Source organism: Chlamydotis macqueenii, chromosome 24 (assembly GCF_036417535.1).
Source record: "Chlamydotis macqueenii isolate bChlMac1 chromosome 24, bChlMac1.mat, whole genome shotgun sequence".
Taxonomy (NCBI): domain Eukaryota; kingdom Metazoa; phylum Chordata; class Aves; order Otidiformes; family Otididae; genus Chlamydotis; species Chlamydotis macqueenii.
Genome location: NC_141579.1, coordinates 1,196,466 through 1,211,284, shown reverse-complemented (window position 1 = coordinate 1,211,284; position 14,819 = coordinate 1,196,466). Strand labels below are relative to the sequence as shown.

At 44.9% G+C, this 14,819-nt stretch overlaps 1 protein-coding gene across 4 annotated transcripts in view; it reads right to left on the bottom strand.

The window, feature by feature from the left end:
• FLI1 (Fli-1 proto-oncogene, ETS transcription factor) overlaps window positions 1-3,146 on the bottom strand; it is a 79,858-nt gene extending 76,712 nt beyond the window's left edge. Inside the window, exons 1-2 of one of the 4 annotated variants that reach the window (XM_086766071.1) lie at window positions 3,116-3,146; window positions 390-471 (exon numbers count right to left, since the gene is read on the bottom strand). In XM_086766071.1, coding sequence (XP_086622197.1) covers window positions 390-428 — 39 coding nt within the window. In that variant the 5' untranslated portion in view covers window positions 429-471; window positions 3,116-3,146. Of the gene's footprint in view, window positions 1-362; window positions 472-2,513; window positions 2,882-3,115 lie in introns of those variants that run through there. The other 3 variants (XM_086766069.1, XM_086766068.1, XM_086766070.1) reach the window with 3 other exon arrangements.
• Between the last annotated feature and the right edge of the window lie 11,673 nt (window positions 3,147-14,819).

Genomic DNA, 14,819 nt, shown 5'->3' with positions numbered 1-14,819 from the left:
CTATGATACAACATTGGTAGCACACCACCACTATCATATTTGTTTCAGAGCAACAAACCACTGCTATAATGTAATTCAGGACACCCTCACTGTAATAGCAGTTATAGGGTAACCCACCAAACCGAGCATCGACGCTTTACAAAATACAAGGCCATGTTAACATACTGTTGGTCTCTGGCGATACAACTTTTGATTCAACCCTGCATAATTCCAGCACGGTAACTGTGATAGTTAAGACTCTAACCCCTCTCCCACCAAAGGTAGAAGGATTTTTTCCTGCTAAACGCAGTGAAAATGGGAATGAGATTTTCAACTAATACAAATGATTGTGAATTTTGGAGGATTGGAATTTTTGACATTACCTGTTTAAAGATGCTGTCATGTCTTACCTTGACGTAAGACGAAGTGTCTGGTACAGTCTGAAACATCCTTACTTGTTTGATAGATATATTTAAAGGTCCTAAAATCGACCTGAAATAAATAAATAAATAAATAAATACAGAAAAGTAAAGAAAAAATATATATTGTAGAAAAGTAAAGAAACAAAGCATTGTTTAAAAAGCAAGATTAGTAATAACATTTAATTAGAAGTGATTAAGCGTTTAAGCGTACCCTTTAAATAGCACAGAAAAACATCCATGACAGTAACTAAAAGTCAATTAATAGACAGGACTTCATAAAGCAGGGTTTTATTTCTATGCTTCAACAACGATGTGGTTTTGCTTTTGGATTCCCTCCCCCTCCTCAGGAAAAAAAAAAAAAAAAAAAAAAAAAAAAAAAAGAGAGCCTTCTTCACTTTTGACCAGAGCAGAGGGAAATGTTTGACATTTGATTAACGGAATTTCTTAGCCAACAATTAAAAGCCAGCTGAAATACTCATGTTTTCATGTCGAGACTAGTTAACCCTATTGACTTGTATCCAAGGGTTTCACTTGACTAAATGAAGGGCAGTTGCCTTCCCTGGCTCACTGAAACCATTCCCAGCCATTAGCCTGCCGGCCTCCGTTGATTTAAAGAGCCTTTTCCACCAATAATAATTAAACAATAAATTAAAAAAAAAAAAAAAAAAGATAAAAATTGCGAGCGGAAGTATCGTTCCAAACAGCAATAAACCCCCCCAGGGCTGTCAATCTTCCACTTAGGACAGCGCAAACACAGCGGTGCTTTATCTCAGGCTTCCATCAATCTGTTTTTCTCTACTTCTAAAGACTTGATGAACTCCTGATGAACAGGGTTTTGGTTGTTTTGGGTTTTTTTTTTTTTGCCTCTTCCCCCCTCAAGTCATCACTACAGAGATGCGGAGATGAACAACGAACGTGAAAAATGTAATGGTGTGTGGGAAAATAAATCTGCAGTCACTAAAATATCCGACCGCTATTTTTTCCTACCCGCTCCGCTTTTATCTTCAGCCCCTTTGGAAAGGGCCAGAAAGCAATTAGCTTACTGTAATTAGTGCGTCGTTAAGAAGCACGAGCCTCCCCCCCGCCTTTCGCATGCAGATCCTCTTCTGACGGCCTCATTTTCCCGGAGTGGGAAGGAAAAAAAGTCTCAACACTCAGAATTTACTACAGGAAAATTCTACTACAGAATCAGAAATATGCGTAAAGAGTTGCGCACAAGTGGAGGGTTTTTTTTTTTTCTTTTCCCCTGCAAGCTCTTCAGGAAAAGCTGTGGGGTCCTAACCTGGCAGCTAGTTCAGTCCGTCCGGATCTAATAGAACCCAGACAGCGCTGGTTAATCACGAAATAGCCTTGGTTTGATTAATGAAGGAGCCCGTGCCGGAGCTGCCTGCTCCCGAATCTCGGTAGCTGCCACCCGGCGAAGGGCTCAGCGCCCTTCCTCGCCCCCAGCCGGGGAAACACCTCCCTCCGTGCCCCCAAAGCCTTGCTTTGAAACGTCTGCTGATTTAAAAAAAAAAAAAAAAAAAAAGAAATAGAGAAAGAAAGCAAAAAAAAAAAAAAAAAAAGCCCACAGCCCAAAACTCTGGAAAATAGAAGTTCGCTATCTGCACGTACCCCCCCCTCCTTTTATTGATTTTTAAAGCATTTATTACGCAGCCAGCTGGCACAGGAGGGCAACCGATTATAAAATCGACAATGTGTTTCTGATAAGTACAATTCTTTTTTTTTCTTTCTTTCTTTCTGTCGTCCTCCCTCCTAACACATTCCAGTTTCTTTCGCTTCTGAACTTGCAACGGGGGGTGGGGGTAGACGGAGTTGAGGGACAAGGTAATTTTGCTTAGCCAGTTAATATTCTGGGGTCAAGGATTCACATCTCGGTTTCCCCTGCTCCCTTCTTTACCTCCAATTAGCGCTCCCCACACCCCCGCTTACCTCCCTCTCCATATAAATAAATACATCTGCATATCTGGAGCCGGTTTTAAGAAGTCTGCTGTGGATTATTTACCAATCGTATCGCCCTGCCAGCATCAGTCGCAATAATAAAAGGCCTCTTAAACCGCTTTTTAGATTCGCCTCTTGCTTATTCTTATTACTATTATTTAAGTGACTCACCTTTTATACCCTTTCCCCTCAACCAGTGGCAGACCAGTTTGTAAAGATCCAGGTTGAGACAAAAAAAAAAAAAAAATTAAAAAAATAAATAAAACTCCCCACCAGGTCTGGATTACTACCCTGCCGCTGCAGTTTTGCAAAGAGGAGAGATTAAACTTCTCAGATCCAAAGCAGCGCTGAAGTTAAAACTCCCAGCCCATCCAGACAGGCTGCATCAACCAGGCATTTCCTCAGGGGGCTTCTGTAATGCTCGCAGCTCCGGGACGTGCTTTCCTTTCCCTCTCTTCTATGCCCTCGACTTTTCATTTGATTTCCGTTTTCCCCCTTATCAATATTTCAGCTGCTCCCTCAGATTAATCATGGCTATGTGACATCTTCGCCCAATGAGCCCGCCTGGCGCTACTCGCAACTTTAAAGAAGGAGGAAAAAAAAAAAAAAATCACAACTTTCTTAAAAAAATATTGCTTAGGAGTCAAGCCGAAAAGAGACGCTGAGTGGAGCTCAAGTGCTACTTTAAATCCCCTTTTTAAAGAAGGAAGTTTCAAATATCCGTTTTTAAATCATCGTTCCTTAACTTTGAGCTTTTTTTCCCTGACTCTTACCTTGAAAACAGTTAACCCATTTCCCCCTGAAGCAGAACTGAAAATATTACAGCCGACGCTGCAGATGCACAGGGCTGGAAAAGCCAGATGAAGTCGTCTCGAAAGTATTGGATCAAGAATTCAGCTTTTCTCTCTGCAAGCCGAAACCTCCAGATCCTTTTAACGATTTAAGAATACTCTACCGAACAGTAACGCATTTGGGGAGGGAAAGGAAAGGCATCTTTCGTGCAGGGATACTTATTTTCCCCAAGGGGGTCAGGGTTTCTGGTGCATGTTGTCATCTCCGAAGGGTTCGCAGATAATATTTTGCATTAACCTGGGGAAAAAACTTCCAGGGATTTTAGGACGACATCAATTTTAAATGTAACCCTCAGAAGGGTTACCAAAACTATTTGGAAAATGTTCTCCCACTCTCTATTCTCTTTCTCTCCTTCCCGGCTTTGCCCCAAATTCCAACATATTGAAACATTTTTCTCCTTAATAAGAGGAACATATAAAGTGAAGGGGTGAAAGGGCAACTTGGGAGCCGTGCCTAGAGCTCCGCACACAATTTACTCGCTGGTAGACGAAGGGTTTAGCATTCCTCCCAATTTCCAAGGAAAACAGACTCAGACCTGTACCCAGGGACCAGGGACCTCGCCAGAGCAACTTTTTAATATAGAAATTCTTCAGATTCTTCGTTGTTATTGTTATTGTTGTTGTTTGTGTTAAGAGGGAGAGTTCCCTAGGAAAGGTAAAGTGACAGGGATTTTAGGAGGAAGATCTCGGAAAGATAACTTCCCTTGGAAGGAAAAAAAATAAATAAATCAAAACTACAGGAGAGACTTGTGGGGGAAGGAAAAAAAAAAACAGTGTTGTCATTTTTAAATGGCTTTTTAAAAAAAAATCTCGTACACTGGGGTTAAAAATGCTGCTTGCGAGCCTTAATCGATTGCATTATTCTGTGGGGATGCGAACAACTCTGTCTGCACACTCACAACCGAGCGAGCCGGTGACCGAATCAGATCACATTTCAAAGTCATTTTTCATTCTTTTCTCACGTTTCCACGTGTGAATTACACAAAACACGTAGCTGAGGCAAACGTGCCCAAAAAATCTCAGCCTGGCTCTGACAGGGACCACTGAGCACACGCACCCAATAAGCTGCAATGAAATAAACTTTAAAGGTCGGCGTTAACAAAAAGTTGGGATATAAAGCACTTACAAGTTCAGGGGAAACGCTTGCCCCTGAATCCTGAGCTGGGTTTGCTACCCCTTGTAATCAAACCCCACAGCCGAGCCGAGAAACCCATGTGGCTAGTTGCAGTCATCTTGGGAGCTTTACTAGCCCAAAAGAAAATTGCTGGCAAATTGGAAACAGCTGTAGCATTGGAGACACAAAAAAAAAAAAAAAAGAAAAAAAAAAAGGAAAAAAAAAAAAGAAATCACTCCCCCTCACTCCTGACCAGAGAAAGTTACAGAAGTTTTGTTTACACAAATAGCTCCAACGCAGACATGACATTTCAAGTTTTCATCAACAAACCCTAGGTGACTTGTATGTAAGCAACATTTCAACATTCATCACCGGCAGTGATTTTTTAAAGATGCCTGTGAAATCCTGCTCTCTCTCACACACACAGGCGCTTCCAGTTGGCTCCCGTGGCAGCTGCTCTTGCCCGTGCCCCCTTTAACAGGGTGCTAGCAACACAAACAGTGACTTAAAACCCACAGAGAATTTTATCCAAGGAGGTGTGGGGGGGGGAAACCTGACAAGTGCTCGATGCTCATAAGGCTGTCGGACAATTGCTAGAACAAATGAAATGGTGGAAAAAAAGCTCAGAGTCCTGCAAAATGTGTTCTTTTCATGTTTTCTATTTATTAGATACGTTAAGAGAAAACAGACTCATGTGAGTCCCAAATGCAGGCAGAGTATTAAAAGAGGCATGTGTATGCTCCAGCAATTACAGCTGAATTTGATTAAAAATGTCATGAGGACCGCAAAAGCAGGAGTTACCTGATACACTAACCCTGAGGTTGCTTTAGGATGAATTATAACACAATTCATTTTATTTTAATAGGTTGCTATAAGATTAACTGTTTAAGGATGGAGCTGTGCTATAAATGTTTACATCAAACCAGAAATAAGCAAGCTTTACTTTCTGGTTGTTTAGAAATAATGTTTATTACATTTTAAAATTCCTCAACACGTTAATTAGAAATAAGGGGAAAGTATGTGAAGTCAAAAGGAGTTGCAGTGCTCGACGTGTAACCACACACACACTTCTGCGCTTCAGTTTCTCCTACCTAAGAGGAAAACGTGGTGATTTTTAACTGGCCATCATCATTTCCACATGCTATGGGAAAATAATGGCAACACCTATTTTTTCCCACTGCTCTTCTCACGGCCTTGGTCCAAAATTTGAAGGCACTTTGTAGCCTGGGCCCACGGTCAAGAAGACCGGCCAAAGCCTGGGGTGACGACTCTGAGCGGCCCCGTGAAATCAGCCACCCCGACAGCCAAATTTGGGTGTTTCAGAGGGAGAAAGCTTGAAGACCCATCTGTGACCGAGGGGCAAAATCATACAGGCATGAAGGACTCCAAAACACCTTCTCACTTTCCGTTCCCAAAGCAGGGAGCGCGTCTTCGAACTCGCTTTAGCTGGTATGAACGTATCTCGCAGATAGACGCGAGAAACCGAATAAAAACAGCCTCATAAATTTCCCCCTCAAGCCAGAAAGGGTGGAACGGAGAACGACCACGGGGAGATGCTCATCTGATTTTTCATCTGGGGTACTGCTGGGGAGTTTTCGGATGAGATAAGAACCCCTGGGAGGCTGTGCTATCTTTAAGCAACAGCTAATACAACAGGTACTTGTGCAGGGCTGGCGCTCTAAGGAGCAGTTGAATTTAATTATCATTAGTCACAGAAGTACCATATTGCTGAAATTAAAATGTTAACTCTATAGGAAATTCCTACCTGTTAAAATTCATTTTCATTTAGAACGGACAAGAAGGGCAAATTTAGCATCTCAGCATGAAAAGAAATTTCTGTAATGCTTCCTTCGAGGAAAACTGCAGCGATCATCTCAAAAAGGTTTCATTCAGAGAAATCAGAAAGACGTATTTCGGTGAAGACAGGCTGTTTCATTTTCACTACCCAATGTAACTAAAAGCACTTTGATAAATTCCACTGAAAAATCAGCAAAACCGCTACAAATGTTTTTGGGAAAAATATTTCAGCTTTGCTAAATTACTCTCTGCCATGAAAAACACCTTTGAAATAGAATACGTTTCACCCTGGCCTAATATTAATGATGAATGTGATTAGTGTATTAAAATAAATAATCATAAATTATTGATAAAATCATTAGCACAACAAAAGAAAAGCTTTAGTTACAGAGATAAAATGAGGGGATAGGAAAAAAGGCATTGCCTCTATTGAGAGATGCTGTATTATTCTTGAAAAAGGAATGTTAGGTGAAGGTTCACATATGTCCCAAGGATTATAAATTCTGTTTAACCGGAACAAAAATCTTTCACTTTTGCTGAACTCTCTTGATTTGAGGACACGTTACTGTTCAGACTATTTATTTTGTCTAGTGTTTACTGCAAAGCCTGCGTTTTGTTTTTGTTTTCACAAACACAGTAATCTACAAAACATTGGGGTTTCCACTCCCCGTTGTTTATAAACATTTGAGGAAGATATTTACTGTCCATAGGATGCCACCTAACTCTCCTGTTAAACCAGTTTTGGTTTGTGACTGGGCTTGTGAGTTCCTCCAATCATGTGTTTTATTTTTTTTTAGTTTTCTCACCAAATTTTAGAGATATCCTCCTGCAGGTTAGGTTCAGCAGAATATAAACGTTACAGTGAAAGACATTTCCTGACCCAAATGCAGTTGAACAGACAAAAGGGCAGGACGGAAGGTTCAAGGACAGGGTGGGAAGACCTTAGGCCCCAGAAAAGCATCTCGGTGTTAGAGCGGGGACAGAAATCATTGCAAACTCTTCCGCCGTGCCGGAGTGATCCCCAGCAGCCTTTGTGTGGGGCCTCAGCTCTTCTGGGACCTCACTACTGTAGACGTGTCCCCAGTGACGCCTTTTTTTTTTTTTACCAGGGATTTCTGTATTCAGCCCTTTCAGAGTTCCTTTGGTGACAAAATGCCTTTTGGCCATGCCACACCTTTGCAGCTTGGCGTGAAGAGGCTTACCTGAGCCATGGCCACCAGTGACAGGGCTGCTGCCCGCTCTGAGGTCCCCGAATGAGGACGGGTCATGCTGAAGTCCCCTCTGTGGCAGGGACACCGGAGGTGAACGCCTCACCTCCGGGCAGTGCCTGAGGCCTCCTTTCCTTCGTGTCCCTGTGGGGTCTGCAAGCTTGCTGAGGGGTGAGGAGACCTGCTGTGGGGGCACAGCCCTTGAGGGAGAGGGGTTTGGGCTGTGGGGGACCCTGCGGCCCTTTTGGGGGGGGCGAGGGGAGAGGGAAAAGGGCTGGGAGATGGAGGCACTGCAGCCCTCTCCACGCCAGACAAAATGGCGGAAGGTGTTGCAGGGGGGAACATCCCGCCCTGTCAGTCTCAGCCACTCAAGGGCCAGCATCCCCCTGCGATTGGCTGTTCTCTCCCAGAGGGCGGGCCAAGGCCCACAGGCAGCCAGTGGGAAGCCTGGGGTGCCTCACACCTCTCCACAGGGCAGCAAAATGGCCGTCACGCTGCTCCCCTCAGCCACTGTGGCACTCAGCATGTTCGTCCCCAAAATCCCCTGTCTTGTTCCCTCTTTTCCATCCCTTATTTGGAAGAGACCCCCTTTTCCACACCCCTTTTTGCCCTATATCTCCACTGCGCCCTTTTAAGTAAATAATACCAGTATTTGTCGTCCCAAATGAGCCCCCACCGCTCTCTTTCGCTTTCGCACACCAGAGTAAACACCTGCCTAGCTGACACGATCTAGAAAAAAGAGAAGAAAAAAGTAAAAGAAATTAAAAGCAAGCCTCTTCCTTCAGCAAGAGTTGTGCCTCTTAAGAAAAGAGAAGTAGCGGTGACCCCAAGTTCACTGCAAGATTTGCTGTTACTTTGCTTTTTCATCATTATTTTATATGAGGCACCTCTTTTAGGAGAAGAGAGGATCAAAATCTTTTTTTGAAATATAAAACTCGAGGATGCCCTTGTCTTCTGCACAGCTCCCCCTCCTATAGCCCAGCTCCACAGCTTGATCCCTTTGTGTCTGCTTGCTCTGGGGTTTCTTCTTTGCTTTTTTTTTTTTTAGGAAAAACCCTAAAATCTTGCATGGTGCTGATGGGAATCCACAGCTCCCTTAGAGTTTCCCTGTCCATTTTTTTGGCTTGGGCTCCTGGAGTAGCTGCTGCCCAGGGGGAGATCAGGCAGCTGTGAAGACACATCTGGAGCTCTAAAGGGGCTCCATGTGCTCTTATTTTTGTCGAAAACCAACGAACTAAGCAAACATGTTAATTATTTCTCTCCAGAGGTTGATTTCTTGAAAACGTCTCACCTGGTACTTGAGCCAGCGTGAACGGTAAAGGAGCTGAGCAGGAAGGAAGAGAGTGAGAAGGAAGTCGGCTCCACCAAAAGGCAATATAAGCAGCTGAATGCATGAAAAAGGAAAAAAAAAAACCAAAACAAAAGGTGAATTAAAGAAAAATAAATGGCTAAAACAGGAGCTTGATGCGATTCCAAGTGTCTTGACATGGAAGCATGTTTCCCATTCCACTTCTCTGCAGAGAAGGTTTCTCTTCGAATTAGATGAACCATAAAATAAAAAGGAAATTTAGAACAACACTGTAAAATGGTGTTTTACGGCCCTTTCCACAAAAAGCTCTCCCCTGAAGCGCTCTTATAGCTTGGGCCTTGTCTACGCACTATCATCAGACAGCTCGGAGTATACCAGTCAAATTAAAACATTTCAGTGCCCGCTCCTCCCGAGCAAGGCTGCAGCCTTTTCGGTCTAAAGGTGCTTTATGGAGGAATAACTATTCCCATATGGAAAGGAGCGATGATTTGGGAAATCTCCCTGGTGAATATTATGAAGTGCTTGCTGTATCATGAAATGGCTCGATGTCAGGGCACATCCCTCTTCGCTGACGGGGCCTCCTGGACATCCCTACCAGAACAGAGACAACGAAGAGCACTGAGCTCCACAGACTTTATTTTGGCCAGCGTTTTATGGGCCAAAGAGATTGTCTGGGAGAAGAAGAAAGTAATATTTCCTATGCAAGGAAAGGAGGCGGAAGGAAGGCAGATTTGCCTCAGACAACAAAAGTGTGGAGGGGATGAAAGAGGGATTTGAAGGGGATTTCATGTGTGGGTGGGAGAGGAATCTGTGTGAAGGAGAAGGGAAGGCTCGGTTTCCTTTTGTACGAATGATGGATGGCATTTGAGGAATATGCTGAGAGGTGCCTGGACCAGGGGCACTGTCTGGAGCATCGGTTCATCTCTGGTGGCCTGAGCACACAAACCCTGGGACACTGGAGCTCGCTACTGAAGCTAGATGTGTGCTAGGACTGTGACAACAAGCAGGGGAAGACTGAAGATGCTGGAGCACGTTAACTGCTTTCCAAAGGAAAGGCTGTACCGATACCTGAGAAAAAAAAAAAAACAAACCCTAAACAAATAATTGAGAATACTGTTAACTCAGTTGGCTAAACCAGTACAAAATCTGTGGTGGTCCAGGCTTCTACAGCTGATGGCTGTCAGAAATCTATGTCACTATAGTCTCCCTAAGGCTCTCCTCCCACTCAGTAGCTAAGATCTGAAAGGTATGCCATAAATTACAGATTTTAAGGTAAGAGCAGACTATCTCTCCTGAAGGACATGGTTTGCAAAATTTTTCCCACTTAGAAACAACACTCAGAGCATGAAGACTTCTTCCAGTTGGGCTTTCAGAAGAAGAGTATACAGCTTCACTTTTTCATTTCACAGCCATGCTTAGAGAGAGTTTTTTGAGCTGTCTAGAACGATATGAATTACTATTCTCTGGTATAACCAGCCCAGATATTTTTGTCTTTGAAATACATTACAGATGAAGCCTACACGCTTTTTCAGTTACTATCACAAACCTTGTCCACATGGGGATAAAAGGTGATTATAAAAATATCCTAGTGACCATGTGAACAGCTACTACCTCGCCCTGTTGGTACTAAGCCACATTGCTCTAGGTGGCATATGAACAAAGACCAGATGATGGTCCGGGCCCCAGAGAGCTTCTAGATTTACACAACACATTATAAAACCCTGTAGTGTGATAGACCGACCCGTGAGCTGCCGTTGAAACCCGCATGTGCTCCGCAACCCTTGAAAATCAAGCAGTTTATTTTAGGAGCCTGCCTATGGATTGAGGAGCTTAAATTTGGGCTCCTAATTGGAAAATATTCCAAGTCTATAAAGAGATCAAGATGTTTCCCCTTTCCATCCCAGGCACGAATTCCCCCGGAACAATTACGAGCGAATCCCCTCTAAGCGCTCCTGTTTGCTGTGGGGACTGAAGTCGTGACACTGAGTCACACATCCTTGGGTCTTTAGAGGTGTCCGGTTGCTCGCTCAACTTGTTGACTCTGCTCCAGTCACTAGCCCTATTTCCTGGACTTATCTCCCTGACCAGATTTCCCCTCCTCTCCCTCCCTCCCGTGGCTCATAAACACTTGAAATCTACTGTAAAGCCAATCTAGGCTCACAGCTTCTTGCGACTATGAGCAGCAGCAGATATCAGGAGATAAGGGGCGAAGCCACATTGTCTTTTTCCAGCCTGCACAGAGAATTCGCTTTTAAATCTGAAAATTGTTTGCTTAAGGAAAAAGGAAACGTGCCTGTGTGTGCTGGGGGCAACGGGAGAGGGGAGGGAAAAAGAGGAAGGGAGCTGTTTTAGAAACCAAATTGGGTCGTGTTACAGGGAGGATTGATGGAGATTGATGAAGGAAGTTCAGCGAAGGTCCCGCTGCAACAGGCACTTGTAAACGACGTGCTTCTGTTATCCTGCCCTGTTCCTAAACATCAGACCGTTCCCAAAGGGGAGGTGGTGTTTCCGCAGCAGAGCCCTGGGATGACCGTCTCCCTCCAGGCGCTCCGAGGCCAAGTTTTGCTGGAGTGGCACCCGGTGAGAAGTTGCTCCAGCCATGGGGAAGCGCTCCAGTCACCAAAAAATGTCCTTTTACAGGTGCAGCTGATTTGGTGGTTTTATTGCACGGCCGGAGCAGCTCTGCCTGGGCTAGGGGTGTTGTGGGGTACGTGAATACTCCTGTGCTGGTAAAATGCTCAGGGTGAAGGAAAACTCTGGAGCTACAACACTTTCCTAAGAGGTGGGGATGCTCCCTTTGGCTGTATCATGGTGACAAAGCTCCCACTGGCTCCTACAGGAAAAGAAATCTTCTCAAAGTGAGCGCATCCAGCAGCCCCAGAACGCTTCTCTCTGAACCGTGCAAAATTGCCTTTTGATCTTTGAGGTACCAAGATATCCCAGCTTCCCCGCATCAGATAATGACTCAGGGCCCGGGGCAGCCCAGGTCTGAAGGGAATGATAAAGAGAGTTTGTGATCCCTGTGTGGAAAGTGCAGTGTAAATTTATGAATTGATCTCCTGATGGGGCTGAAGTCAATAAAACGCAGTGTTGACTCCACCGGGTGCAAGATTCAGATCTTCTTTTGTGATAAATTTGGAGTTTCTGGAACATGGTCCTTGAGAAGCTGGGATAGAGGAGGGATGCAAACAAGGCAGGGAAATTTGAGGGGCTAATCTTCCTCTCTTAAGATCTAGGCAGATATAAGGTGCCTGTGCGGGAAGCACCTACCAACAGCTTTCAGACCACCTACTTCTCAAGAATTGTCTTTGGGAGCAAAGATGTTGGAAACAACCAGAAACTGAGAGAAATTATGAGGCGTAAGAGAGTAATGAAGAAATCGGACTGGCCATGGGTGCCTTCTTTATCAATAAATAGACCAGGCATACCTCATTTGGAAAACTCGACTCATTTCCTGGGCTCAGAGAGGCTCTGATGAAGCCCGAGGAGCTGGAAGAGGAATATGAGCCACCGATTCGGCTGGTGACCAAGCGCTCCATGGAGGCAGCTCCTCAACTTGCAGCAAGTCAACTGCAAAAAAAAATGTCTCTACCTCTAGATGAAAATGGGTCCTAGTGGGACTGACAAAACTCTCCAGCCCCAGGAAAAGGCAAAAAGAATTAAATGCTAATGTGCTTTGTCACATGCAGTTTTTAGAGTCTACTTCGCAGACCTGTCCTTCATTTTTTTTCTGTGTTTTGGTTCCCCATCTGTGAAATAGAGATAATAGCTTGGCTCCATTACACAAAGCCATTGCGGAGATAACTCTGCTCAGACGCTATGGCAACCAGGGCTGTGTAATACTGAAGATAGCAAGGGATGCTAAGGGCAGAGAGCTGGCTTGTGTCAAGCGTGGCCTTTTGGTGGGAAAGGATGGAGCAAACCAGCAGAGCCTCCCTTCATCGGTCCTTTCCCAGAGAAACGGCGTGCAGGTCTCACACGGGGAGTGGCTGAAGTGTCAGATGAGTTTATTTTAGGAAGAAAGAAAGTGGACATCTATCTCCTATTTGTTGAGCAGTCTCCATCCATGTGGATTCTCCGTTCCATCACATCCTCTCACCTCCCCACACCACCGTCTCGGACCTCCCTCAGCAAAGTCTTTCATCTTGCTCGTGTTTACACGTTGCCACTGAAGTAGAAGGGCAATGAAAGCAGATGGTGGCCGCAAAACCGCAGCTCGTATGGCCGAGCCGTCAAAAAACAGCCTCAAAAAATATGAGCTGGAAATCTGAGGGTGTGAGGAGCTGCTAAAATACCACCCCAGAGTCCCTAGCTGAATTCAAGTAAGGTCTTTTTGGGCTTTCCCTTCGTGGTAGAGTGGTTTCAGCTCCTGTGCTCCATCCTTGCCCATTTCCTGGCTCCTGCAGCGACACTTTGATTCATAGGACCCAACCACCCGTAACCACCTAGGGAAATAGAAGCTAAGCCAGGCAGCTACGGTCATTCATTTTCCCCTCAGGGGGGAGGAAAAGCGGTCAAAGATAAGATCGCTTCATTTAAGCCAGAATCCATTTTTCACTGGCCAGTTCTCGCAAGTGTGATCCCTCCAGGAGCAACAGCATGGCTGCCACTGTCTTCAGTTGAGTCAAGACCTAAACGATCTGGAAGAAGATTCTTTCTCCTCAGAGCCACTTTTCCGTGGCTGGTTCCCCACCTGCATAATGCAGACATTTCCTGGGCATCAGGACATTTAGCTCGGCCACCAAATCACCCCGTGCCTCAGTTTCTCCATCCCTGTTCATCAGGAATTTTGAGATACAAAACCGTTGGGCACCTCCACTTATTTGAAAGCCCTGGTGACAATTCCTCATCAACTTGAGAGGAGACAAGGATTCAGCCACGTTTCTCTCTCCCATTTCCCATCCCGTTATTCTCTTCATAAAAAAGAACTTTCATCAGGCCTATTTTAAAATGTTTGCTACTGTAATCATTAGCCAGCCGCCAGATGGCAAAGCAGCACAAGCCAGCGAGCTTTCCAAGTTTCTGGTGAAGACAGTGACACAATCGAGGACAAATAAACAGAAGAGCAGAACGTAAGCAAGCGCAGAGCACCGGGACGTGGGAGTGGGAGGCAGCCAGCCCCAGAGAGAGGATCAAAGAGGCCGGGGAGTCCGGCTGGTGGCCCAGTCCTCGTCTGCCCCAGCACCCAGCAGCAAATGCTTTGGCGGAGGGTGCAAGGAGTGTCCTGGAGAAGGATGCAACAGCATTGCATGGTGATTGCTATTTTTCTTTTCCTTTCTCTGTTACAATATGTTCTGCGGACAGCAAAATTAATAAAGCCTGGTTTCCTGTGGGCTCACGTTCCTTGTCCCCTAACTCATCACATTCCTTCCACCACGTCCTCTCTGACAGGCGGAGATTAGGGCAGGGCCGGGCTGGAGCTGATTAGCGCTGGCCACCGAGCAGAAGGCGTCACATCAGAGCCCTGCCCGCCTCTTCCTTGGTGGGAGGCTAATCTGGGTTCCTCCCCTCCACCCAGCTGCTGATTTGCACAAAATCTGTAGAAATGATTGGGACATCAAGCCTTGTAGAGGCTGGTTGGTTGGAGTTGGTCAAGGAGGTAGAGACAAGAAGTTCGGCTTCGCAAATGTCTCTTGAATTGAGACTTTCTTCTGAGTGTTTTCCAATTTGAAGTGCCCTGTTTTGGTAGTTGTCAAATGCTTATATTTTTTTTTCCATCCTTAGAAACATTTGGTTGGAGAGAGCCCTTTGATTCTATTTCAAATAGCACGAAAGCTCAATATTTAGGTGTTTCGATTCTTTCAAACATAAATATTCCTATTTTCAATACTCCTTTCCCCTTTTCTTTTCTTTTAACGTATTTGAGCTGGAGTAGTCAAAGCTTCAAAATCACTGATGAATCAGAAAGCGCATTTTTGCACTGCTTGGTGGAGCTGCCTGTCCTGGGGGACCCGCTTATCGCTGGCTACTCCTCCTGCTCTCGCTGTGATGTTGCTGTTAGCGTCAACGGGATGAAGATACAACCAGCCGTCAGGCAATGGGAAACTTAGTCTGGTTTTGTGCCTGAAAGCCAAAAGGTGCTTACACCGCTAGCGTAAATAAAACTATTTGCCAAACGTAGGCTTGTTCCTAACGCATCTTTAGCATTGGCGCACTTGGCAAGTGTTGGGATGAAGGCAGTCATCCCTCTCCAGAATT